A 25,892-nucleotide genomic window follows, 5' to 3' on the forward strand; every position below is an offset into this window, starting at 1 on the left:
CACAAGTAAATCAATTTCTCAAAAAAAAAAAAAAAAGCTAGGATCCCAGTTGAAAATGGGTAAAAGGCATACACATAAAATTTATATGCAAATAGCTTTTTAATAAACATAGAAAACTCTTTAATCTCACTAGCAATCAAACACATCAAAAATAGTACCACATTAAAATCAGGTGCCATTTTTTGCCCGTAAAATTAGCAAAAGAGTTCTCATCTTTAATGGCTATACCAAACACTGATGAGTGAGTGGTGGGCCAGGTGATGTTTATTAGTACAGACCTTTAGAGAAGCAATTTGGCAGCAAGATATCAAACCCTCAAAAATGCTGGTAGTTTTGGCTAATTCCATGCCTGGGAATCTATTCTAGAGAAATCATCCACAGTTCAGGAGGGAAAAGGTTAAGAAAAAACATGAAACCTATCTAAATGGTCCATGCTAGGGAAAGGAAATGATGAAGTAAAGTATTTTATATTTGCATAATAAATTATTTAGGCATTAAAAATAGTTTTATGAAAAAAATAGTTTTATTAAGATTTTGAGATAAATACAGGAAATTCTTATACTGTTAAGTCAAAAAAAAAGGAGCATATAATGATGAGCTCAATTATCAAATGGTTAGGAAAAAAAGGGCAAGGAGCCGCATCAAAATGCTAACATGAGTCAACTCTGAGTGATGGGACTGTGGGTGACTACTTTTCTTTCTTCCTGCTCTTTTTGCATTTTCTGTATTTTTCCATTACCGATATATATATTCATGAATATATATACATACGAATTAAGGAAATACACTTGGACTTTTGGGCTGAGAACAAACTTTGTCCAATGACCCTGAATTTATTCATTTTTTCCAAGTATTCACATCTGCAGAGTCGCCAAATACATTCAAGATTAGAAAAAAGCACCTCAAAGTCAAATGAGGTGAATGCCAAGAGAGGCCAAGGAGAAAAATAACTGGAGATCAATAGGCAAAAGAATGAGAGCAAAAAACAAACACATAAACAAAATGCTCCTGGAACATTTCCAGTCAGGTCCATCTTCTTGGACTCAAACAGGAAAATGGAAGAGTCCAGTGGCCCTCAGGTAACAGGGCAGGTCTGAGATAAGCCTTCTTCACAATGTGCATGGGATTGGCCAGGGAGGCCTTGGGAAGCTCCAGAATTTAGAACCCAGGGACAGCGTGGTACGACCATGTCCTTGGCAAGCCCTGATCGTTCTCCATGATCTCTGTGCATCTGTAGGGGACCCAGCCACGCTCAGATTTGTAGACAAACTACTAATAAAAACAGACTTGTGACCACCTTGCAGCTGGATCTCTAGAAATCTAAGTCATCTTGGCCAACGGCATCTGTCCTGTCCTTGGTGAGGTTTTTAGACCTCATTTCTGTGAAAGAGAGACTTTCAACTACATTCTCATCTTCTAGGCCAGAGGCCTCACCTACCTCCTGCTCTGGAGTCCTTGGGCCCAAGGGTGCCACTTCTTGCTCAGAAGTGGAGCTTTCTGGATACATGCCTGTGACTTTTCTCTCTGGACTAGGGATTCCCTTGGACTCATCTTCGATGCTCCTCATGTCTCCATTCGAAGGCTTTTCTTCAGAGCCTTTCTGAGAGAGCTGAGAGCAATTTCCCAGAGAAAAGGTGCTAGAGGCGGCAAGGCCTGCTTTCCAGCCTGACCTTTGGCAGGGGGTGTCTCCATCTGGGGTAGGGAGCATTGCTGACTTCCCCTCTTGGTCTGGGCTGCTGTTTCCAGAAGTTTCACCTTGTTGGCCCTGTACCCAGACAACTTGTGAGCTACCTTCTTTCTCACCTTGATCTCCTCCCCCTGACTCTGGCTTTCTGTCTCCCTCTGTAGTTACAGCACCATCATTCTGTCCCTCTGGACTTTGGTCACCTTCTCCCCAGGCTTCACCTTCCAAACTGCCCTCAGCTCTAGAGTCCTTCTCTGTGTTTTCATCCTTCTCACCAAAGCCCTGCTCCTCCCTGCCCACTCCCTCGAAGACACTGCCTTGCCCGGGATCTGTTTTCTCTTCTCCATTCTGAGCAACTTCACCCTCCTCTCCCACTTGGGGGTCTCCATCCCTGCCAAGGCTCTGGCTGCTCTCATCCTCACCCCCCTCCTCTGTCCCAGGATCCTGGCCTAACCCCAGCTCCAGGCCTCCATTGTCAATAGTCCCTATCCCTGAGGCGTCCCCCTGGAGAAGCTCCATCTCTCTCTTCTCTGGGACTGTCTCTGCTGCCTCCCCATTAGCACACCCTCCTTTCTTCTTTTGCAGAATGTGCTGCAGGTCAAAGGCCTTTTTGATGGGTGCACTGGTTACCCCCTTTGTGTCTTTCGGGGATGTAGGGATCACTTTCTTTCTCATGCAGGCCTCACAGGGACAAAACTCCTCCCCCTCAGGCTCCCCAACCAGCCAGGTCCCCAGGGCTCCATGGAGGGTTGGCACATCTTCCACAGGGAAGGACAGGAGCCCCTGGCTTCGAGCCTGCTCGGAGAAAGCCGAGAGGTTGCGCAGGTCCCGGAGACGACGCCTGCGCTGCTCTGTCTGCAAGGACATCTCCCACCTGAGTGCTTCCCTCGCTGGCCCTGGCATCCTCCCCGCTGCCCGGCTCTGGATCTTGTGGAGTTCTTTCTCAGTGCTATCCTGGAGCCGCTGGCCCACGTCCTGCTGTAACTCTGCCACCATTTGGTCCAGAAGGTCATTGCTCTGCAGGCTCCAGCGGGCTCGGACCTCGGCTGTGGCTCTGGCAAGGTCAGCCATGAAGGCTTTCTCCATCCTCTTTAGCAACTTGGTCACCCAGAGGATGTCAGGGTCCAGGGACACTCTGCAGGCTGTAGAAGAGCTCTTCTCCCCAGGCCCCTGCAAGAACTTGGTCTGGGTTTGCTCATGGCTTGTCTCAGTTGTTTGGGGTGGCTTCTCCAAGCCAAGCTCATTGTTGGGGCCGCTATGACTTTCGCTGGCATCTGGATCCCTCCTGCTGGGGCTCCTAGGGGGCTCTGGTGGTTTCTCTCTTGTCCCTGGAGGGCAAAGTGTGGTGGAGGTAGGGTCTCCTCCTGCTTCCTCTTCCTGAACACTCTTATCTTCCTGTGCACCTTCCCCATCGTCAGAGTCAGCCTCTGACAATTCTTGTCCCATAACTCTTCCCTCTTCTGGAGATCCTTGGACACCCTCTCCTGGCAGTTCTGCTATTTCTTTTTCTTCTTCAACTTTCTCTAGTTGTACCCCCTCTTCTTGCATTGCATTTTCAACTACTTGATCCAGGTTACTGCCCAGCACCTGCTCCCCACTGTTTCTTTCTGCCTTGTCTTTCCTGGTGGCACAAGCCCATTCTTGGGAGTTTGAAGAGGCTGTAGAAACACTGGACTGTTGTTTTTCTGGATCCTCTTGGTTCTTGGAGGTTCTAGAATCAGGCCTCTGGGAAGGGATTTTCAAGGGCAGCTCTATCCTCTCAGGGACCAGGGTGCTGTCCATGGCACAGGGTCCACTGCCCTCCCCTGAGCCTCCGGAGCCACTGCCAACATCGACACCAGATGAGGACGTTGGTGTGAAGTCCTCAGTCATGACATGGGACCTGAGGCCTGGCAGAGCCTTGCACCAGCCAAGCTCCCAGGGGCCAGAATCCAGCTCGCCTTGCCTGCAACCACACCCTGGCCACAGAGCCTGGAAGGTGCTCAGGAGCTCCTGGTACCGAGGAGACTCTGTGAACCTCACTTTGTCAGTAGGAGACTTAAGGTCTTCATCAAAGAAGTGGAGCCCAGCAAGACAGGTGATAAGGGCCCGGGCAGAGTGGCTAAGCCTCCTGCCCACTGCACTGGACACCTCAGGCAGGCTGCTGGGCCGGCCCTGCTTGGAGCCCATCAGCACCTTCATGATCTGTATGGAGGCAGAGACCTTGTGAGGAAGCACACACTGACCCACACCACAGTCCACAGCCATTCCTTTGCCTGATCCAGTCTCCCTGGGGACTTCTGAAACTCTGCTACAAGGATGGCCCTCTCCTGACTTGGAATGAGCATCACTAGTCACTGGGAGGGCTCCATCTGATTCTGCTTTCTCACTGGTGGCCCCTTCATGGGACATTTGTCTGGCCAGAACTGGCTCCCCTAGACCTTCCTGGGAATGTTTGTCAGCATTGTCCTCCTTGGGGCCTTCTGGATCACCCCCCACCACAACTGTACTCTCATCCACCGTCTCACATTTCATGGGTATGGGCTCCTCCGGGATGTTGCTCAGCCATTCACGGACCACAGCATCTGGTGAGGCTCGGGGTAGGGCACCCAGCATCATTCTGCCATCTTCCTCTTGCTCCTCCAGGCTTTCCCCTCCACCAGCAACCTTCCCCTGTAACATTCTCCCAGACCTGGGACCACAGCTAGAGCTGCCCTTTCTCAAGGTTTTGACTGCTTTCCCCATGGCCCCTGACTGAGACCCCGGGGGCCGCGGGGGCCGTGCATCTAGCTTTTCCTCCTCCAGCTTTCTCCCATCTGGCCCCCAGTCAGCACCAAGGCTACTGCTGCCTGAAGGGTGTTTCTTGACAAAAGGCCATGTCCTTGGGGGGGTGGGACAGTACCTGCTGCATACCAAGGAGACCTCAGAGGAGGGCCCCTGGCTGCCTGATGGCTGGGAGGTCTGTAGGGTCTTAGTGTTATCACTGGGGGTCTCATGGAACAGGGGTGTGCTGATTGGTGAGCAACAGCAGTCTCGGTGGGCTCCTGGCATCCCTCCCTCAGGCTCTCCAACTGGTGGAACTAAAGGCCAGGAAGGCTTGGGAAGGTCATTCCCTGCCTTTTTGTCCAGGCCATCAGCTTGGATGCTCAAAGGGTCTGATATGTTGGAAGGTGAGGGAGCTGGTGACCGTGCCCTGAGCTCAGAGTGACCTTCAGTCCCAGCAGAGGGAGAGTATGGGGGATAGAAATTGGAAGTACAGTCAGAATTGCTCACAGGGGTCATGAGAGCACTGCTAATCCCCTGTACATCCTGGGAATGAAGAGAGGCAGAGGAGGGAGGCCCTGCGTCCCAGGAAGCCTGGTTCCTGGCACTAGGTGAGCTTCCAGAAAGGTGTGGCGCTGGGTTATCTGAGCAGGCCCTGCCTCCGCTAGAAGGCCCCGGCACTTGCCTGGGAACAGCTGAGTCAAGCGGGCAGTGGATGTCCCTTCGGTTGGGGTGCTGCCTGGGGTGGCCTATCCGGGCCCCTCGGCTGTGGCTGGAAATGCTGAGAGAGGACACAGCCCTGGATCTGCCCTTCTGCTTTCTTCTGCCTGGGACTAAGGCACAGGCAGAAGGCAGAGAACAGCTTTCTGCAGTATCCCCAGAGCCAGATTGATCTGAAACCAGGGGCGATCCCATCCCATACCTACCCCTAGCCTGGGGGCACCTGGAACCCTGTCTACTTTCCTCTGCCTGTGAGTCCTTGTTCCTCAAAGATGAGGGACTCACCGTGGGAGGACTGGGGCCTTTCCTCTGAGTGGCCTTTGGCCGGGAAGTAGTCATGACACTTGTCTTGCTTAGGCAGCCCTGGTGCTGCTCACCCATTTCACTGGACTCCTCATGAGACCCAGCACTCCCTGAGGACTCACAAGTAGCACCTGCCGTGCCTCCACTCCGCTGCTTCAGGCATCTATGGTGCTCTCTGTCCTGCCCTGTTCCCTGTGGACCCGGGTCTTTACTAGTCCTGCACATGCTGCCAGCTTCCCTCCCTGCTTCTCTCTGGGAGGCAGCCCCAGAGGCTGCATGTAGGTCACAGCTGTCCACGCTGCCCTCCAGAGACCTAGAGCAGCAGGAGGAGTTGGGCTCAGAGTCTTTGGGGGGTCTGTCACTGGAGTCAGGGCTGACACTGTCTTTCCTGCTTCGTTTCCTTCCGGTGACCCCTTGGCTCCAGGGCCTCCTGGAATAGGAGTGTTGGGTCAACCTGGATCTCCTCTGAGAGGCTGTCCCCTCTTCCTGGGCAGAGTACAGGGGGTTCATCCATATCTCATATCTAGACCCTGGCTTCCACCGGCCTCGGCCAAGGGCTTTCTCACATCCTGCCTCACAGGTCCCTGGTCCTTGTGCTCCAGGTTCCGAGGAGCCCCCAGGGTGACTCTCACACACACAGTGGAGGGGATCCACCTCCCCCAGAACAGGGACCTCTCCATTGGCTCCCGTGAGGACACTGGCCCTCCCCACCCTCCTGGACCACAGAAGTGCATCCTCGCCAAGTAGGTGGAAACGGACTTTCATCTCTACAGACAGGCTGCCATCCTCATTCATGTGGACCTTTTTCTCAACATCATCACTGGCCACCAATGGGCCAAGCTGGGTGGGCGTGTCCTGAGGATATCTTTCAGAAGCAGGGCCCATCTGGGCATGATGCAGGGACGCTGGGGGGTCACTGAGACCAGACCTCTCCGACAGCAAGGAAAACCGCCGTGGCCGACTGCCCGACCTGGACCTTGAGTGGATCACACTCTGCTTGGCCTTTGGCCCCCAGCTTCCTGGCACATAATAAAAATAAGAAAAAAGAGGAAAGACAGTGAGCTACTAGGGGGAGCTTCAGAGTAAGAGAATAAAGGCTGGTCATGAGCCTTTCATCACCTCAACACCCCTACCACCTCCCAAAACACAAAGTATGGGCAGAAACCACTCTAGAATGAATATCCAGTCTGCAGTTTGTGAAACAGCAAAGCCTAGTGAGATGAAATTGAAGTCTGAATTCAATCTCAACTCTGCCACTTCCTTACTGTGTAGTTTTTGGCAGAGCCTCTTTACTGAGTTGTAAAATAAGAATAACAGTAGGTTTGTTTTGATGATGCAAGGCAGTGCCTATAAAACTTTCTGTAGACGTTCTAGCACAAAGTAGGTTCTTGGTAGATAGCAGAGTTGGTAGGCAGAGCAGCAGTGCCCAGAGCTAATTCCTGGCCCTGCTCATGCCCACCCCCGACACAGAAAGCAAAATCAATAAGCTGCTGCACAGGTGTCTGACTGGAAACTGTAAAATGCTTTTCAATTATTAAGGGTGATTTATCATCCTAACACTCATCAAGCTTTGGGGTTGATCCATGATTTCAAGGAAAGACCTGGACACACAATAGCAAGTCTTGATAGTCAACCCTGCACCCTAGCCTTGAAAAGAGAAAGAAAGGGAGCCACTGAGAGAAGAAAGAAGGGATACCAAGAAAGAATAAAGCCCTTAGTACTTTCTCATTTCATCTCTTGAACTAATGCATGCCAAAAGGAAAAGACTAGTGGGGCTGAGGCTACAGCCAGCAAAAGAACAGATCTCCCCACTTGAGTCCATCTGGACGGAAGGTTTTTCCAAGCTTTCCTCTTCCATAAGCACCTAATGAGACTGAGGGCTCCTCCAAAGGGGAGGTCTGTGGCTAATAGGTCTTTGTACCTCTAGCACCTGGCATGCAGCGATCACCAAAATCATTATTGTCATTTCTTAACAGATTTTCACGATGGATATTATTTTGTTTATTTAGCAAAGATCTCCTAATTCCTGTTTTCTTAAATACCAGACTCCTTTCTCCATACCCCAGTCAAATGTTCAGCCTGATTAAGGTTGATGATGATAATAAAGAGGAAAAGGCAAGAGTTACCCAAAAAAAACTAGGATACTCCAAAATTGGGGCCAAAAGGCAGGTTTTTAAAATTATATGGAAGGGATATCTTCCCAGTCCTACTGAACCACTATCCAGTGAAAAATTGAGGAAACACCAAAACTAACTCACCAGTTTTATTTCTTGAAGTCTGCCCAGATAAAGTTTCAATCCCATATCTTCTGGAATCTTCCATTGCCAGAGGTTTGAAAGACTCATAACCAGCACATACTAGCACCGAGGGGCTGTGCAGCAGACCGTTCCAAGAGTCCACCTGAAGAAGGAGAGTGTTGAGTTTTAGGAAGCTTAGCTTGCAAAACCCACCTTCTTCCCGAGGAGACATAGGTACCGGAAAAATCCCCTCACACTGGACCTTTCCTGAGGTTTGCACATCTCACCCCAGAATTCTGATTCAAGGAAAGGATCCTATCCACTTGCCATAATACCTCCATAACTAGCTAGGGCCTGAGGTCCTACCACTATGACCTTCCTTTCTACCTATACCCTCTCCCTCCACCTCGAATGAGGCCTGTGGTTTAAGGGACTATTCTGGATGTCTCAGGTGGGAAACACTTCAAGAAATCTTTGGCCCACTTCCCTGCTTGCACTTGCACCCTCCAGAATACGTATTTTTTTAAAACAACCAGAAGGTCCTACACCTTCCCTATGGAGATCTGATTTACTATCTCACTCTTTTCCCACACAGAGTTCTCTCCTGGGTCCTATCTGTGCTTTCCAATATAATCTTGAGGCCATTGCTTCTACCTTCAACCCTTCTGGAATGGAAAAGGGCAAGGCTGTTCTCTCTACAGGTAGTCATTCTCTTCCAGGCTTCTCCATTGGTTTTCTAGGCTCCTGCCCAGAGGCTTGTGGCATCCTTTCCCACCCACCCCAGGACATCCTGGGCTGGGTACCTATCAGGCAATATTGCATTCCAGGAAATAGGACCCTGCTTTTAGAAAAATCTCACGTGGGCCTGAGGCCCCTGCATATGTGAGACGTTGCACTATTTATGACATTATATTGTAAGTAGCAGTGTTGGGGTATTTAGTTTCATCTTCAAAGGGCTGTATATGTTCTTTTTTATTTTCTCAAATTAGAAGGGTATGTTCATTAACAAGGAAATGGAAAAAAAAAAGACCTTTTGCATCCTGTCTCCACAAATGACATTAAATTAGCTGTACATCAGATCTTTCAACCTAGTTAATTAGAAGTTTGTTTCAAACTACTGGGTACATTTCTTGGTTGATTTGGAGCTCTAGTCAATCACAAAAATACAAACATGACCCAAGTCTATCAATTTATAGATGTAGTCATGTTTCTAGGAAGTCAGACTTTTCTAAGGGGAAAAAAATAATTGAGGCTAAATGATGCTCCCATTCTGGAAAGAGGTTGAGGTTTAGGATCCACACACACAAAAGGAGAGTTATTGAGAGTGTTAATCCAGTTGAGGACCTGAAAACTGAGTTATGACCCAAGCCTGCGCTGGGGAGATACAACATCCTTTTGTTAACAGAAACTCTAATAGTTCTGCAGTAATTCTATATGAAATTACACTAATATTTTTTTCTCCAACTAACTTATGTTTGTACCTCTCCCTCTCACCCTTCCCTCTAACCTGTAGCTAATTGAAAGCAGGGACCTAGACTTATTTCTCTGTGTACTCTGCATGTAGCACATGCTAGTACATAGCAATGTGCCATAATTCAAAAGTTTTCTTACATGATGACTCTTAAATCATTAATGCTGACTGTATCATTTGCCAGCCATGCAACCATGAGCAAACTACTTAGCCTCTGTGCCTCAGTTTTCTTACCCATGCAAATAAAAGAATGGCATTAACCTCCTCATGAGTTTGTGCAGATGTCATGTCCTAAATTAGTCAATCTCTATTTTACTCTTTCTGCTATAATTTCCAGTACTGCAGAGCATACAAAGCTCCCTAGACAACTTTGCAGCTATAATTCTAACCACAAAATAGTTTCCAACAATTAGATGCACTTGTACAAGGTATGGAAAATGACAATGTAGCAGAGGCCATCTTTCTTTTGATTTTGATTGTTGTCACAAGAAAAAAAAAGTCAAAGGTACAAAGGAGCATGTGCAGCTGAGATGGCAAAAGTCACACTCATTGTTCCAGTACCTAGTCACCAGCTTTCTGGATACCAATAGACAGTAGTGGTATATCACCTGCCTGATTCTGGACCACAGCAGTGGTGAGCTGATACTGAACTCAATTATTCTAGTGACAGCCCCCCAAAAACCCACTTGCTTGATTGTGTGAGAGGTATCTACCCAGATAGGTCAATGATGTTCTCAGAACTAGTTCCAGAAATCAAATGTATGCTCCTGCAGCTTCCCAATCTTTAAACACAAAACTCTCTGTGTATAATTTCTTCGTGCTTACGATACCTACAGAGGTTTTTGTTTCCTGTACTGAATCATAGCTGATTAAAAGTGCGGTATCAGAGATTGTTACATGCAATAGACACTCAAGAATGGGAATCTAGGATTAGTTATCTGATTATCTGACATGATTGGGTTTAAAGGCAGTGATAATCTGGTTACAATGGGACACTGGTGGCCTATGGCACAAAGTGATAAAACAGATTCTTGAATGATCACCTCTGATAGTAGAATGTAGTGCTTACTGAGAGCAGGATTTTGACTATCCCTGGCTGCCTTGATAATGAGAGCTGAAAGGATTATACAGTAGGCTGACTTCTCTGACTTAAAGAAAATGGCAAGCTTAAGGTCTAAGCTCTCAGTTCTGGGATGGCCAGAGGACCTGGGTGCTTCTACTACTACTGTAAAAGAATCTTTTTCTCTTGTAGTCAAACATCAGATGCAGAAACTGATTCTGCTAGTTGTTGAAATACAAATGAAATGGTTGTTGTATGATCCATCAAGCCACAAAGCAGGTATGTCAAAGCAGCACTCCATCATCAGGTGGTGGTGACATGTACTATATCAGGCTCCAGATGTTTGCACTGAAGGTATATGTAAATTGCATGAACCACACTCTCAGTTCACGTGCTTCTGCTGCATTGCCATCTCTCCTCCCCACACACCTACAACTTCCTGAGGAAGTTCCCTATGACCAGTTAACTGAAGATGAAAATATTTGATTCTGGCTTTCAGATGGTTTCACAGGGTATGCTGACACAAGTCAAAAATTGACCGCTGCAGCATGACAGACCCACTTAGGGGGGCATTAAGGGCAGTGGTGAAGGAAAGTACAAGGAACAATGTTGTTGATTGGCTACTTTTCATGGAAGGAGCAAGGGAAGGAGGTTCTATGGCAATTTATGGGCAGTGATTAGCAGTTCAATATGAGAATCAGGGACTTGGAAGGAGTAGGACTGGAGGGTTAGTGACAAGGAACTCTGGAGAGGAATCTGTGCCCAGAGAGAAAGAACATTTGTGTCCCATTGTATGCTCACCAGAACGTTATAATCATGTGGACAAATGACCTGTACAATAGATGTTAGTCATTATCTTCCTCCAACCACCCCAAGTTGTGCTCAATTGGCTCAAACAAAGTGGCAAAGTAAACATGAACTAGAAACATAAACTACCTTATTCATGTGGATCTGACTGCCAACTCTGCTGAGGCTCCAATCTGCCAAGAACAGAGATCCATGCTAAACTTATGCCAAAATACTTGCAATTTGCAACATATCTTGAGGTATTCAGCCAGCCATCTCTTGTGAAGATAATGACATTGAATCCACCCCTCTCCCTCCATGATGGAAATGTGTACTCATTGGAATAGACACTAATTTTGCTTATATATTTTCTTCCTTCCCAACATCCTTCTAGTATCACCATCCTTGGACTTACTAAATACCTTACTCATCATTGCCATAATCCATGAAGATTAGTTCTATCCAAAGAACTGATTTTATAGCAAAAAAAGTGAGCCAATGCACTAACACACATTTAATTCACTGTGTAGACATATATACCATTGCCCCCAAAGTAGCTATAACTTATAGAACAGTGGATCATTCTATGGGAGGCTCAGTTTGAGCACCAGCTGAAAGGTATCACTTTACGATGTTGAGGCATTGTCTTGCAGGATGTGATACGTGCTCTTGACTGGCAACCAATATACAGTATAGTGCTGTTTCTCCATAGGCAACAGATGCCTAGGAATTAAAGGTGGGAATGAGAGCAGTTCCTCTCACTGTTACACCTATGACCTAACTGAAAATATTTTGTTTCCCATCCCAACAACTTCAGGCTCTGCTAGTTTGGAAGTCCCTGGATCTAAGGGGAAATGTTCCAACCAGGAGACACAACAGTGGGTCAGTGAAGTTGAAAGTTGAGACAGTGCAATTGAAAGTTTAAAGGATCCGTTACCTGGCCATATGGTGATTCTTGCAACAATGAACCACAAGGCAACAAGGGGGTTTCTGTGTTGAATGGGATGATTGATGCTGATTATCAAGGGGAAATAGGGCTGCTGTAATGCAATAGGATCGGGGAAAAGTCATCTATTGCTCAGGGAATTCCTTGGGTGCTTTCTGTAGCTGTCATATTCAGTGGTAAAAATTAACCCAGAAACTCATGAAGAACCTCCAAGGGCTCAGAGTCCACAGGAAAGATACAGCACATGCTAGCAAATAGTAAATGCACCATAATTTAGATTGTAGAAATGGTTCAGTCACTCTACCACATCCATAACCACATTAAGCTGAGGTGCTGGCAGAGGTCAGAGGGAACACACAAAATGGACAGTAGAAGGAAACCTAATACCATCAATGGCCTTGCAGTAGATAACCTGGTTTACTTCACAGCTTTGGTAGGTGTGAAACAATTTTCTATGTTTTGCCTTTGCCTCCATCTGGCACTTTATACAAGGTATTTTTGTGGTTGTGGACTTGATAGCTAAATCTTAACACAGAGGCTACAAGGTGGGCTTGTGCCCAGAGGATGGATGGTACAGTCCTAATGTGACCCTGATGTGACTCAGAGTTGGGAAGGAAGTGCATATGTTCTGACTGTAGGAAGGACAGCTACATTCTTAGGTGAGAACCTGCTGCTGTATATGCTGCTTATAAATTTAAGTAGTGGCAGAGTTGTATATACGGGTGTTACATAGTGATAGGAGTGGATTATGGGGAGACTGTGGATTAGATCAATCCACCTCCTTCCCCCATCACGCCCACCTACAGTGCACATTTATGTTCTGCAGAATCTGGAAAGGCAAAAATTACATTCACTAGCCTTCTTTAAAGTTAGGACTGTATGAAGATTGGGTTCTCCATCAATTAGACGTACTTGATCAATTCTGGGAAAGAAAGTGAGACAGACACTATCTCTTCTTGATTCTTGTTGTTGTTGCAAAGCAAATGTGTGGGTACCAGATGGCTACAGTAGCCCAGACAGCAGTGTCTGGACTCGGCACCCCAGTGTTACTGCATGTCAAGAATGTCAACATGCAGCTGTGGCAGTTTCCTGATCCCAGCTTTACAAACTTGGCTGCCACTGCAGAGAAGTACTCTTCAATTCAATAATCACAGTAGCTTAAAGCAGGGTAGTAGCTTCCTGCAGACCAGCTCAGAGCTCATGCCTCCAATTGTTCAAAGATTTGGAAATCCCCTGATGCCCTGTATTAGATTGCTTTCTGCTAAAGGTACTTTGAGTAGTTTTCATGTTTTGCACTGAATTCTCACCGAAATAGGTGGGATTGGATAACAGAAGGATTGGATGAGGAAATAATAAAATTGTGCAAGGCCTGGTGTCTGGCACTTACTAAGTGCTCACTAAATGGTAGCCAGAATATAAATAATAATTGCTTGTTTAACTGACTGCATGTCTCTATTCACCTTTAATTAATAGCAGGGCAATCTGTGCTTCATTTTAAGGGATAACTTCCCCATTCCATCAAAGTATTTCGATCTGAGGGCCAAAGAACTTTTTAGAGGAAATATCATACCCAGGCAGCCTACCTTTTCTCCACTGGTCGTATACACCTGTTTCACAGGAAAGTGCAGAAGATCTGAGGCTTTGCTGAGAAAGGCCGTCAGGTTCCTTGTATTTCTGTGACTGAGAACCACTGTCTTCTGGAACCTAGGGTCCCCATTCTTAATCAGCATTATCCTCCTTGGGGCCTTAAGACCCTTGCAGGAAGAGGATGTTCCTGGCGCCTCACCCCGGCTTTCAAATTCCCTTGACTGCTGAGCAGATGAGGCTCCCCCTTGTGGCCAGCCTGGTCCACTGGGTGTTTTGGGGGGCTTCTTATCAGAGCAGAGGTAGCAGCCACCATCTTCCAGCTGTTCCAGGGCACTGAGGCCATGCAGGCCCCGGGGCGTAGTGACAGAGCGCACCCCAAATGAGAGAGGCATGCGCTGAGAGAGCTCATCCATCAGAGCACCAAAGCTCTTGAAAGCGCGCTGGTCAACAGCCAAGCGAACCCCAGCAAACCGGGGATCCCCTCTCTTGAGGAAGGTTATCTTCTTGGCTGGTGTGATCTGGGTGACAGAGGGAGTCCGGGCCACAGAAGGCAGTAGGCACTCCCGGTGGCTCGGGGCCTGGGCATCTCTCAGGATGCTGTTCATGGCGTGGAGGTCCAGGCAGCTGAAAGGGATCAGAGGAAGAGGAGAGTCAGAGAGAAACCTGCGAGAGTTTGCATTTCTCTCTCCTTTGTTAGAGAGGCGCCTCCTGGCCATCCCAAATTTGTTCCACTCGGCTACATAGAAGCTGGTTAACCCATTTTGACAGGAATAGAAGGAAGGCCAAAGGTTTGGCACCAGACAGATACGAATTCAAATCCCAACTCCCCACTTAATACCCAGGAGGTTAATGACATAATCTTCATCTTGGTGGATCTCACCTCTAAGATGCAGCCATGTTCACTCTGCATAGTGACTATAATGATTAACTGAGTTTACACATACAGAACACCTGGCATAGAGTAAGCATCAATAAATTCTTCTTCCTTTCCTTCCTCTTGCTGTTTCTCTTACCCTCTTCTACCACCTTGAACTCCTTTAATACTTTAGAGCTTGTCTCCTAAAGAGGTGGGTAAATAAAGAGAAGACCATATAACACAGGCATAAGAACATGGGACGGGCATTCAGGAGACTCGGGTACCTTGCCTGCTCTCTCAGGGCAAGGTTTTGTGTGTAACCCTGGAGGGATTCCCAGCAATCTGGATTCACATCTTCTAGGTACCAGGTGAGCAGAATCCCTTGGTCACAAACCACTCAGAGATGGGAGGGTAGACGAGGAGACTTGTAGCCCAAAGAGGATGCCACCGTGTCTTTTCTTTACTATATGGTAATGTTTGCATTAATGTAAAAAGAATGTCCCCCTCCTTGCATCCCTCCAAAGTCTTTGGAAGATGTGTAATAAACCCTATGGGAGAATACCCCAGCCCACTTCCATCGATGTGGAAGATTGGTGGCTTAGCCTAGCTTTGATAGGATCAAGCCCATTTGTCAAACTGTTCATTTCTATTCCCACCTCAGGGGAACCCCCATTGTCTTGCCCGGGACCCTTGGAAAAGCCTCCCACAGGCTCTTCCTGTCCAGATCACCCTGCTCTGTTCTGTGCACCTGCTGGTCAAATTGTCCTAAAACCTAGTTTTTACCTAGACATTTCCTATGCTCCAAATCCTTCAATTGATTCCCCAGTGTCTGAAGAAGAAGCTTGGGCCATTTACCCCCACAATTAAAGGGCTTCTTAGGCTTACTTCTGGCTGCCCCTTGAGCCTCAGCTCCTGTATCTTTCCTGCAGGAATTCTCCACTCCCATCAGGCTGCCTGGCTCAGAGGCTCTCCCTGCATGGCAGCCCCTATCCTTCTGCAACCTGCCTTGGCTTACCTCCTTTGTGGAGCCTGCACCAGATCCCTAGTCCGGGGCAACCTCCGTTTTCAGTATATCTCCTCCTGATATTTCCAATATTCTGGGCCTGTATCCCTTCTGGCCAAGTACCCCAAGCCTGGGAGGCAAATCTGTACTGCCCAGGGCTCCAAGCCCCATGCTTGACACAGATCAGGGGCCCAGGAAATACATACCAATTAATAACACCCATATTTCACAGAACTCATAACAACGCTCAATCCTGTCAGTAAACTGATACTTGATGAATCATGACCAAGTGAGGAGTCTTCCCTGCTTCCACATGGTTCAGACCATAGCAGGATCCTCATAAATGTGCACACGGCAAGTAAACATGATCTTCCCTGCTGCAGCCATTAATCCTACTTACGGCTCAGTGGTGCCCCCATCTCCCTTTCTTACCTTTACTCTCTATTTATCCGCATTCATCTTAGGGAAAGAACTCTTCTCTCATTTTCAAAATCTTGGAGCACAAAGAGGCCTTTTAATCCACTCTCATCTCTGATACAAACTTTGTAATTAGGTTTTTCAAACTCCTCCCTCCCAGCTAATCCCTTTAAGCTGCTTTCTTAGACCTCCCACTAACATCCCTGCAGTGGTCATAAGCTGTTACCCAGGCATGTCTTCCTGCAGGACTAACTTTTCTTCCTACTTGATTTCCATTTTCGCTTATGATAATGCACATCCTTCTTGGCCCTTACAAAGGGACTGAGAGAGGGGCAAGGAGGGTCACCGTGTCCCCCAGCATCACCATGTCCCCAAGGTCAGTGTTCTCCACTGTCACTGCATTCTTCAATGTCACCACGTCCCCCAGCATTGCCACGTTCCCCAGCATTCTGCTGCCTCCAAGGGCTTTTCTGCTTCTTGAAGCCTATTTCTGGGCAGAGAGAGCCTCTCTGGAAACCTCTGAGACAGCAACTCTGCAGTGAAAAGGGGAGCCTTCAAGCAGAACCTGGCCTGCAGCACAGGCAAAGACCCTTCTGTCACTCCTTGAGGACCCAGGCAAAAGCTTAACATTGCAACATATGCTCAAGTGGCTGACTGCCCCTTTCTTCTGGCATTCTTCTAGAAAATAACATCTTTTTGAGTTAGAATTCTCAATATCCAACTAGGTTTTTGAAATAAAAAGAGAAATGGATCCTAAGTACCGAAGATCAGGCTAGCAGCAGTCACAGTTCACCATGAAGGCTCCTTCCCAGCATGAGACCAAGCACACATGAGACCAAGAAGCTGAGGGAACTTACTGGTCATCCCCTGCTGAATGTACCTGCACTCAAATAACTGGCAAGATGCTGCATATACATAAACACACACACACAGACGTACACACACATGTGCATGCACACATATACAGGCACATGTTACAAAAAAAATTTAGGACCCAGGAGAATGAGCTGAAGAACCCAGGGTGGCCTAGATATGTGGACTATGAAAGGTGAGGGCATATATGACTCACACTGCTCCTTGCAGGAAGGTGAGGCAACTGCTTGCTTTCCAGCCTCATTGATTGAAACAAACAGGTTCAACTTCATCTCTTGGCAAGTCTCTGAGAAGCATGACCTTCTCTTGCAGCTACAGGGAAGGGAGAAGCAAATCGATTTTCCTTTTCAAGGAGGCCTAATGAACTTTTGATTCATTCACCTTCAAAACAACCTGGCCATACCAGGTTATTGATTCATTCAATTACCCATTCGTTCACTCATATGTGTACCCATCAAAGATTTCTGAGCATCTAGTGGGTACCAGGGTCCATGTTGGGTCCTGGAAATATGAAGATTGCAGCGACATTTCATGAACCTTCAAAAAGTTCACATTTTAGTGTGACAAGCAAGGACATCATTAAAATGTAACATAAAAAATGTTCTGAGATATATAGATATAGATATATTATACACAGGGTGTGACCAAAAGCAGATTAAGAGGAACAGCAAATTAGGGAAGACTTCCTGACAGAGGTGACATGCAGCCTCCTGAGTTGAGACCTAAAGGACAATTTAAGGATTAACCAGAGAAGGAAGAAGTTAGGACCAGCATGACAAACAGATATGGCCTTGGTGCCAATTCTGAACAACCAGGTGGGCAGGTGGAAGGACTGGAGGAAAGGTGTCCAGGCTTCCTGTGTGTTGCAATCAGCTAGCAATGTTGCCATAGCATCAAGGCAGAGACGGGCCAGAGAAGTACCAGACACTTGCCATCCCTGCTCTGCTCAGGGCATTTGGGATGGAGGAGTATGTGCAAAGTTGCAGCAGAGGGAGAAAGCTTGGGCATTCGAGAAGAGCCTTTAAGGGTGTCATCCTAATATTTTAGAAAGACCCCTCTGGCAACAGTAGGGAGAATGGGGCCTGGGAGAGCAGGACGGTAATTGGTGAGTGAAGGTCAATTGCTGTGGACTGATCCTGCAGAGGCTGAGAAGGCACCAGAGGGACTGGTGACCAACAGGCGGGCTGTGGAGGGCGCTGCAAGGGAGGACGAGGTCCTGCGTGGCGCTCGGGGTTCAGGCTCAGGGACTTGGGTGGGAGGTGGCACTGTCTAGTCATCCAGCGAGGTTGCAGAGGGAGGAGCAGTTTTGGAGGAAGGGGTGAGGGGGCAGTGGGAAGGGTCATCCTCTGGGCGGGAGCAGGTGCACCGCCCAGGAGTGCATCTGACATGGCTTTATTTAGGGAGCCGGTGGATGCCCCGTGAGGATAAAGTGGCACAGACACAGCTCTGGCACCAGGTACCTCAACAGCAGAACCCAAAGTCCCCCTCCGCTGAAGCTTAAGAGACCAAAAGTGGCAAAAGCAAACTCGGGTTCCCTACGTTAGATCTAAGAACAGGTAAGTGAAGAAAAGGAGGACAGTATCCCAGTCTGGCAAAAATAGTGGGGAAATAAGAAGCAGATGTCGTTGCAGGCCAAGGTGACCAACTGTTCCAGCTTACCGGGGACATCTTGCCTAGTTTTATTTTATTTTTTTTTTTAATGTTTTATTTCGAGAGTGAGAGCAAACGAGCAGAGGAGGTGCAAACCCTGACCATTCAGAATCCCATAATAAATACATCCCATGCAACATTCTGCCAACACCATCCCCTAAAAAGAGGGAAATCCCACAGGGTTTTGTTTTTTTTTTTTTTCTTCCCATGCTGTTCTTTCTACTTGAAATGCTTTTCATCTATATTTACCAAGTTAAATGTCATTTACCTTTTAATATTTTTTTAAGTTTATTCATTCATTGTGAGGGGGGGACAGGCAGAGAGAGAGAGAGAGAGAGAGAGAGAGAGAGCGAGTCCCAAGCAAGCTCCACACTGAAGAGCTTGACATGAGGTTCAAACCCACGAACCATGAGATAATGACCTGAGCCCATGCTTAACCAACCTACTTAACCAACACCCTGGGACTGTCTTGGTTTTAACATTGAACCTGCCCCCTCAAATGCTGGGACCCATTTGCCACCCCCTGTCCCCCAGCTAACCGGACAGTTGGTCACCTTCAGTGTGGGGCCTGTGCGGTTTCCCAGGAGCAGGTGTCCTCTTCCTGGCACTGGCCCTGTGTCAGTGAGGCCTCGATAATCTGGTCTTGCCATGAGTCGACTGGTGGAGCTGGTTGAGCCCCTGGATTCAGCAGGGCCTAAAACCAGAACCCAAACTGGAAAGCCAGACTCTTTAGTTATGTGAGCCAACCATTCTCTCCTGAGCTAGGTTTCTGTCATTTGAAATAGAAAGGGACTTGGACCCACCAGGGAGCAGGACCAGTGAGTATCCTGCATTTTCTGGATTCCAAAGCTGGGTTTCTGAGTTCAGAAGACCCCTTGGGTGGGGAGGGTGGCCCTCAAGCCCCTCCCAGATCCTCCCACTCTACCCCCAGTATGGGACAACTGCCTCATTCCTACCTGCCGGTGACGGTTGGAGAGGGGAGAATGTAACACAGGCCCTCAGATGTGGGACAAAGGATTAATAATCAGCTGATACACATAGTTGCATATATCAGTTTGTCCTTCGTTGCTTTCCTCTTGGTAAAATCATGAGGTTTCTCTCCCTAAGTGGAGGGGGAGAGGATATGACCTCCTAAACAGACAAGCAAGGAAGGACTCCAGACCTGGCCCAGAGACAGGGTAGCCTGAGTCCATTAAGGTCCTCCTTACCACATGAAGCAGACTGGCCACACAATTCTAAACCTGCGTCATGGTAGAGGGAAGACAGCCCTTGCCCCAATACTTGATAAAAAGGGTATAAAGGAAGAGAGGAGCCTGACATTTCTGGATGCAAGGAATAGTGGGGGGGGGGGGGGAAGGGGCAGAGAGAGTAAGGGGGCAGAGCTGGAAGACAGCAAATAAGGCTTGCTTTCCAGCTTTCCACATTCAGTTCCTAGCTTGTGGTCCAGTGGAAGGAATTCTGGTGGCTGAGGGGGTGCAGCCAAGATAAGGTGAGAGACACTCAAGCAGCAGAGGGCTTCTGTCCAGCCAAGCCCCATGACCGAGCTCTAAGAGAGACCTCTTCTTGGACTCCCTACCCCACTTCCACTGGGGAAGAACCTCACCAAGGTATGCTGGGCAGAGTGTATTGGAGGGGACTCTGAGTCAGCTTTCCCAGGTGACCAAGCTGCCATGCGTGTAGACAGGATCATGCAAGAGTTCAGGGCCCAGCTACCAAGCTATGGTGGGTAGTTTTGGTGAGCACAGAGACAAGAGGGTGAACCACTTTTCTGGCCCAGCAAACCCCAGGGCCCACAGCACCAGTCAGTGCTATTGTGGGATTGGTTTGGGGCAGCAAAGGATGGGGGAGGAGTGTTAGGGGATTTCAGGAGGAAGCAGGGCAAGAAAGCAGAGGAGGCATTCCAGCTGTGTGTGGGAGGGGGAGGGAAGCAGGGAAAAACAGATTAAGGGGCAAAAGGAGAAAAAAATAGAAATCACAGGAAATGCTCAAAACGGTGACAGCCCTGGTGGACGAATTGGAAGGGCGGGCCTGCAGGGGAGGAAACAGTGTTGTCTGCAGTCCTGGAAGCAGGCTATGCCAGGGTGAGGAGCTGGAGGCAGGAGCAGGCAGCAAGAGTGATGGATTCAGGAAGAGGATAAATAGGGTGAAGTCTGCAGGCAGGGTGGAGGCTGGGCTTTGCAGGAGAAAAACTACAAGTGGCAAGGACCCCAGAGCTAGATCTAAGAGGGAGTGAGCAGAAAGCAGGGAGAGCACTGTGGCCGAAGCCTTGAAGTGTTAATATTACAATCAACAGCTCAAAGAAACAACAATGACGTCAGTAGTACATGTCCCAGAGAAAAGTGTTTATAGCACGTAGCCTCCAGAGAGAATAAGAACCACCGATATTCCAGGCAGCTAAGACCTTCATAGGTTCCTCCAGGTCCACAATGGGTCCATACAGGATGTATGGAGTCTAGAGCCATTTTCAACACCACCTTTCAGTGACTCCAGTTTCCCAAGGAGCAGCATTATTTTATGAGTCAAGAAGGAAGGAAGGAAGGAAGGAAGGAAGGAAGGAAGGAAGGAAAGAGGAAAAAGAGAGAGAAAGAGAGAGAGAGAAAGAAAGATTGTGAGAGACTAAGACAAAGACATGCTATTAATTGCAGGATACATCCTGATTTCAGAGATATTAAAACATGGGAGAACCTCTGTGTATTAAAGTCAGTGAAATACAGTATGACAAAGAGCCACGCATGGGTTGTACACATAGTTGTGATAAAGCCACAGTGCTTACTTGAGTTTGATTTCTACTGATTTGAAGTGACAACAGCATCAGGGAGTCAGTGTACTAAAACCTGATAGTCATGTCATGGTGCTCAGATGGGCAAATGTGACTCATAAAAGAAGGAGGGGACCACAATGACATATACCACCTCACACCCATTGGGATAGCTATTATCAAAAACAAACAAAATCAAAAATCCAGAAAACAAGTGTTGGCAAGGATGTGGCGATTTTGCTGGTCAGAATGTAAAAACGTTTAGCTGCTATGGAGAACAGTGTGGCGGTTCCTCTAAAAACCAGATATATGGGCATTTGGGTGGCTCAGTCTGTTAAGCGTCCAACTTCAGCTCAGGTCATGATCTCACAGTTTGTGGGTTTGAGCGTCAGGGCCTGTGCTGACAGCTTGGACCCTGTAACATGCTTTACATTCTGTGTCTTCCTCTCTCTCTGCCCCTCATCCACCCTCTCTCTCCCTCTCTCTCTCTCTCTCAAAAATAAACATTGAAAATCATATATAGAATTACCATATCATCCAGCAATTTCACTTCTGGGTATACACCCAAAAGAACTGAAAGCAGAGACTCAAACAGATATTTGTATACCATGTTCATAGAAGCATTATTCACAATAACCAAAAGGCAGAAGCAACCCAAGTATCTATCAACAGATAAACAAATAAACAAAATGTGGCAGAGACATACAAATGACTATAATTCAGCCTTAAAAGGGAAGGGAAAACATTATGTTAAGCGAAATAAGCCAAATACAAAGGGAATAATATCATATGTATCATATACGTATCACTCTACTCATATGAGGTACCCAGAACAGTCAAATTCATAGAGACAAAAGTAGAATGATGACTGCTGGGGCTGGGAGGAGGAGGGATGGGGAGTTTGTGTTACTCGGGATGCAGTTTCAGTTTGGGAAGATAAAATGAATTGAGATGGATGGTGGTGATGGCTGCACAGCAATGTGAATGTCCTTAATGCTGCTGAATTGTACACTTAAAAGTGGTTAAAATGGTACATTTTATATATATTTTACCACAATAGGAAATGTAAAATGAAATAATAGAAAAAATGTAAAGGAGGTGGTAAGGAGAAGGGTGATTTGGTGGGTGGAGACTTCCCAAATCTGGTGCTGAGGTGGAGAAGGGTGATGGCGAACACCACACTGGCTCCCCAGCAGAATAGGTCCTCTCTAGAGGTGCTCAAGGCTCTGAGTGCTGGATTCAGGAAGAAAATCAACAGTGCGAGAGGGAAAGCAAGTGTAACAAGAGTGGTGGTTGTGATTAATGGCAGTAAAGCAACCCAAAGGCAAATGCTGAGACCTGCTATGTGCCAGAAATTTGGTTAGACACAGACTGAGGCACAGCATGGAGACATGGGTTTATGTCTACTAAAATTTATAATGCAGGGAAGGAGACAGAACGTCTGCACCTGGGTCCTCACCCTTGGGCCCATGAGTGTCCTTGCTGTTTCCAGGGGGACCCAGGCTCATGAGCCCACCTTGGCTCTTCTAGTAACTAGCTGATGGCTCTGAGAAGATTAACCTCTCTGAGCTCAGTTACTTTAATCATAAAAAGAAGGTGACAAACTAAAGGGCCACTGAAGTTACACGAGGAGTTTGTAGGAAAGGGTAGCACATAATGCTATGCTATGAATGAGTTACCTTGAATCGTGAAGACCTCTTGAAAAACTACTGGACTCATTAGTTCCTAAAATTGTCCAGGTAATACCCTCCCTTTTCAAAATTATGGTGAAAACCATGAAGAACACCCCAGAAAAAATGAGTACATCGCCATATTCCTCATGTCCAATAATTATATGCACATAATATTGCATACAATTTCAGGGGACATGGGCCTCTGAAGCCCACCCATAGAAGCCCCCCAAAGATTCACAAAGTCCAGGTTAAAATTTTCTGATCTAGGTCTGAGGATCTAATGTAAAACATGGTGATTATAGTCGATAACATTGTATTTGTTTCATTTGTGAATTGTAATTGTATTGAAATTTGCTAAGAGAATAAAACTAAAATGTTGTCTTTCATACACAAAGAATCTTTGCCTAGTTACTGGAGATGAGAAAACTGAGGAGAGGAAGGATAATTGACAGAAACACTGTGGAGCTCTGGATTGACCAGTATATGCTGGTGGTGGGATTTAGGAAGAAGGAAAGAAATTGTGTTTGTGAATATAGATACTCTTATTCAACTTGTAGCTACAGAGAAAAGTTTTCTAAAGATAGTTCCCTTTCTGCCTGATGATAAAGGAAAGACACATTCATGACAAGTCAGGAAAAGAGAGTTGGGATGGGAAGAACCCTGATATTGACATAGGAAGTAAAATCCTTGGAAACTGAGTTTAAAAAAATACAAACAGCATTAGAATATGTTCCTGCCCCCCACATCCCATGCACACACTTGCTAATATTTTCTAGACAGCTTATCAACAAGGGAAGTAGGCTAATGAGATGGCCAGGATTTATAGGGCTTAAAATGCAAAGTGGAATGTGCAAAGTGGAGTTTCTGAGCTCCAAAGAAGGCAGGAGGTGCTTCTGGTTCTGTCCCTGCTGTCCCAGGCAGTGCTTGGCACATCACAGGTGCTTGACAAATATTTGCAGAATAAATGATTCTTGGGAGACCATGCAGTGGTAAGAGTACAGTCAGCAAAGAATAAGATAACAGTAAAATTGCGGCAGTATAGCCCAAGGTCAGAAAGTTTGCCTGCCCATGGGCCAGTGCATGGAAGAAACAAACAGCCAAAAAAAAGTGCGAGTCCAACAGATACCATGGGCTGGAGACAGCTGGGGGGGGGGGGGGGCGGTGCACAGACAGGACAAACCCAGGCAGCTAAGAAATGAACTAAGGATCCTGAGATCCAACAAACATATAATCTCAGGTAAAAGAGATGGAGTAAGGATCAAATTTAAAAAAATCAGTGGGAAGGAACTGGGCAGAAGCTGGGGAGAAGGAAGGGATAGACTTCTTTGGGGGCAGGCCAAGAAGGCAGAACTAGGGGTTGAGAATGGCCAGAGCTTTCCTAGGACACTGAGGCTACTCTCAGCTGACTTAGGAAACAACTTTTAAACAAATGGAGTCATCAACAAGATGACTGTAGTATCAGAAATTGCATTTGGCTCCTAATAACAGAGACCCTCATCCCCAAATGACTTTAATTAAGGTAGTTGTTTATTCTCTCACATAAATAAAAGTCTAGAGATGGATACTCTTGAGCCAGTACAGAATGTCCCTGACAATTTCCACATGTCTGCCTTGTTACACTTACTCCTGACTTCTCTCTTCAAGTTCCCTCATAGTTACAAGATGGCTGCTGTCGTTTGACCAGAATCCATTCAGCCCAACACTAATGGTCTGCTTCTTCAGGCTCTGTGCTCACCAAAGCCACTTGCTACAGCTTTACTACCAACCCCTGAGCTCTTGTGTTGTTCTGTCCATACCCTAAGGCATACAGGTAGCTCAGAAAAGTAACCATGAGAGTGCCTACCAATCCACTCTACCCAGCCTACCTTGATGAGGCCCTACCCCAAGTGGGAATCAGGTAGGGAGTCCAAAAGGAGATCTTTAGAGCTCGGTCATGGGGCTTGGTTGGAAAAAGGCCCTTTGCTCTTGACGTGTCATTCATCTGCAGAGAGTAGAGAGCTAGGAACCAGAGCTAAGAACCCTGTCTTGCTTTTTTCCAGCTCTGCACACTTCCTGTCTTTGCCACCCATCCACATTTTAGGAGGAGGAAGGGGGAAAGTCAGAGGCACTTACCAACTGAGTTAACCCCTTAGAAAATTGACCTGAAGCTGTCATCTAACAACTTCTGCCTACTTCCTGTTGCAGAACTTCGAGGGCCATTGTGACCTGCATGGGGGCTAGCAACAACTGTAGCAGCAGGTGGAGAAACCAGGTCTGGCAGCAATGACCGACCACTCTGGGCCATCTTTGGCTTTCGAGTGGAGAAAGAGGATGTGATATAAAGTTTGAGAGCTATAAAGGACAGATTGAGAGAAAACTTCAAGACAAGTTCTGGAGAATGAAGCATTTTGGTTTTGCTATATGCCCATATTGTTTCCCAGGAAAATAAATGCCTGTCTACAGGGTAGCAGCGTGGGTCAGAGAAAAGAGCTCTGCACTATTTGACAGGCAGCCTGCAAACATGGGCTTGGCCGCTGCCTAGCTATCTGACTGTGTGCAGATCACTTGCTACCTCTGGGCCTCACTTTCCCATCAGTAAATGACACCTCTATTCACTTCCAAATGCAAAATCCAGTGGTTCTTGAATGGTCCATTTCTGGGGGGGAAAAAGTGCTCTCCTGGGTGTGATGGTCCTGAGCAACAAAAGGTGTGTGGAGGTGAGTGAGCCGTTTGGCAAGGTTTTCTCCTGCATGCACAACAGGAGAAGTGAACAGAAGGATGAGCCCAGAGAGAAGGAAGATAGTCCAGGCCAGTAGCATTCTTGAATAAGATTCAAAATCCTACTGGAAATGGCAATTCATTGGTGCCAGTGACAGTTATCTAACCCAGTAGACCAAGCATAGGCCACATAAAAAGGTCAGAAAAATCAGATGTTTACTCAAAATAAGAGAAAATATTAAACATGCCAACAAAGGTCAGGATCCCTGGATTAGAAAAAGGCCTTTTACAGAAAATCATAGATGTAAAAGTGGCCAAGATGATAAGCAGAAAATCACTGCTAAAAAAAAAAACAAAAAAACAAAAAAAAACTTCAAAGCATCTCTAAGTACAATGGTGGCATAAAGAGTAAAAAACCAGAAAGAGGGG

General features: G+C 46.9%; 1 protein-coding gene across 7 annotated transcripts in view; it reads right to left on the reverse strand.

The window, feature by feature from the left end:
* Positions 1–501: 501 nt before the first annotated feature.
* Positions 502–25,892, reverse strand: part of RP1L1 (RP1 like 1) — a 66,261-nt gene continuing 40,870 nt past the window's right edge. For 3 of the 7 annotated variants that reach the window (XM_045462102.1, XM_045462111.1, XM_045462120.1), the window contains 4 exons: positions 16,882–16,997; positions 13,533–14,160; positions 7,708–7,849; positions 502–6,468 (listed from right to left, as the gene is read on the reverse strand). In XM_045462102.1, the coding sequence (XP_045318058.1) occupies positions 1,313–6,468; positions 7,708–7,849; positions 13,533–14,141 (5,907 nt within the window). In that variant the 5' untranslated portion in view covers positions 14,142–14,160; positions 16,882–16,997 and the 3' untranslated portion in view covers positions 502–1,312. Of the gene's footprint in view, positions 6,469–7,707; positions 7,850–13,532; positions 14,161–15,827; positions 16,366–16,881; positions 16,998–25,892 lie in introns of those variants that run through there. The other 4 variants (XM_045462106.1, XM_045462130.1, XM_045462135.1 and 1 more) reach the window with 3 other exon arrangements.

The sequence above is a fragment of the Leopardus geoffroyi genome, chromosome B1, assembly GCF_018350155.1.
Source record: "Leopardus geoffroyi isolate Oge1 chromosome B1, O.geoffroyi_Oge1_pat1.0, whole genome shotgun sequence".
NCBI lineage: Eukaryota > Metazoa > Chordata > Mammalia > Carnivora > Felidae > Leopardus > Leopardus geoffroyi.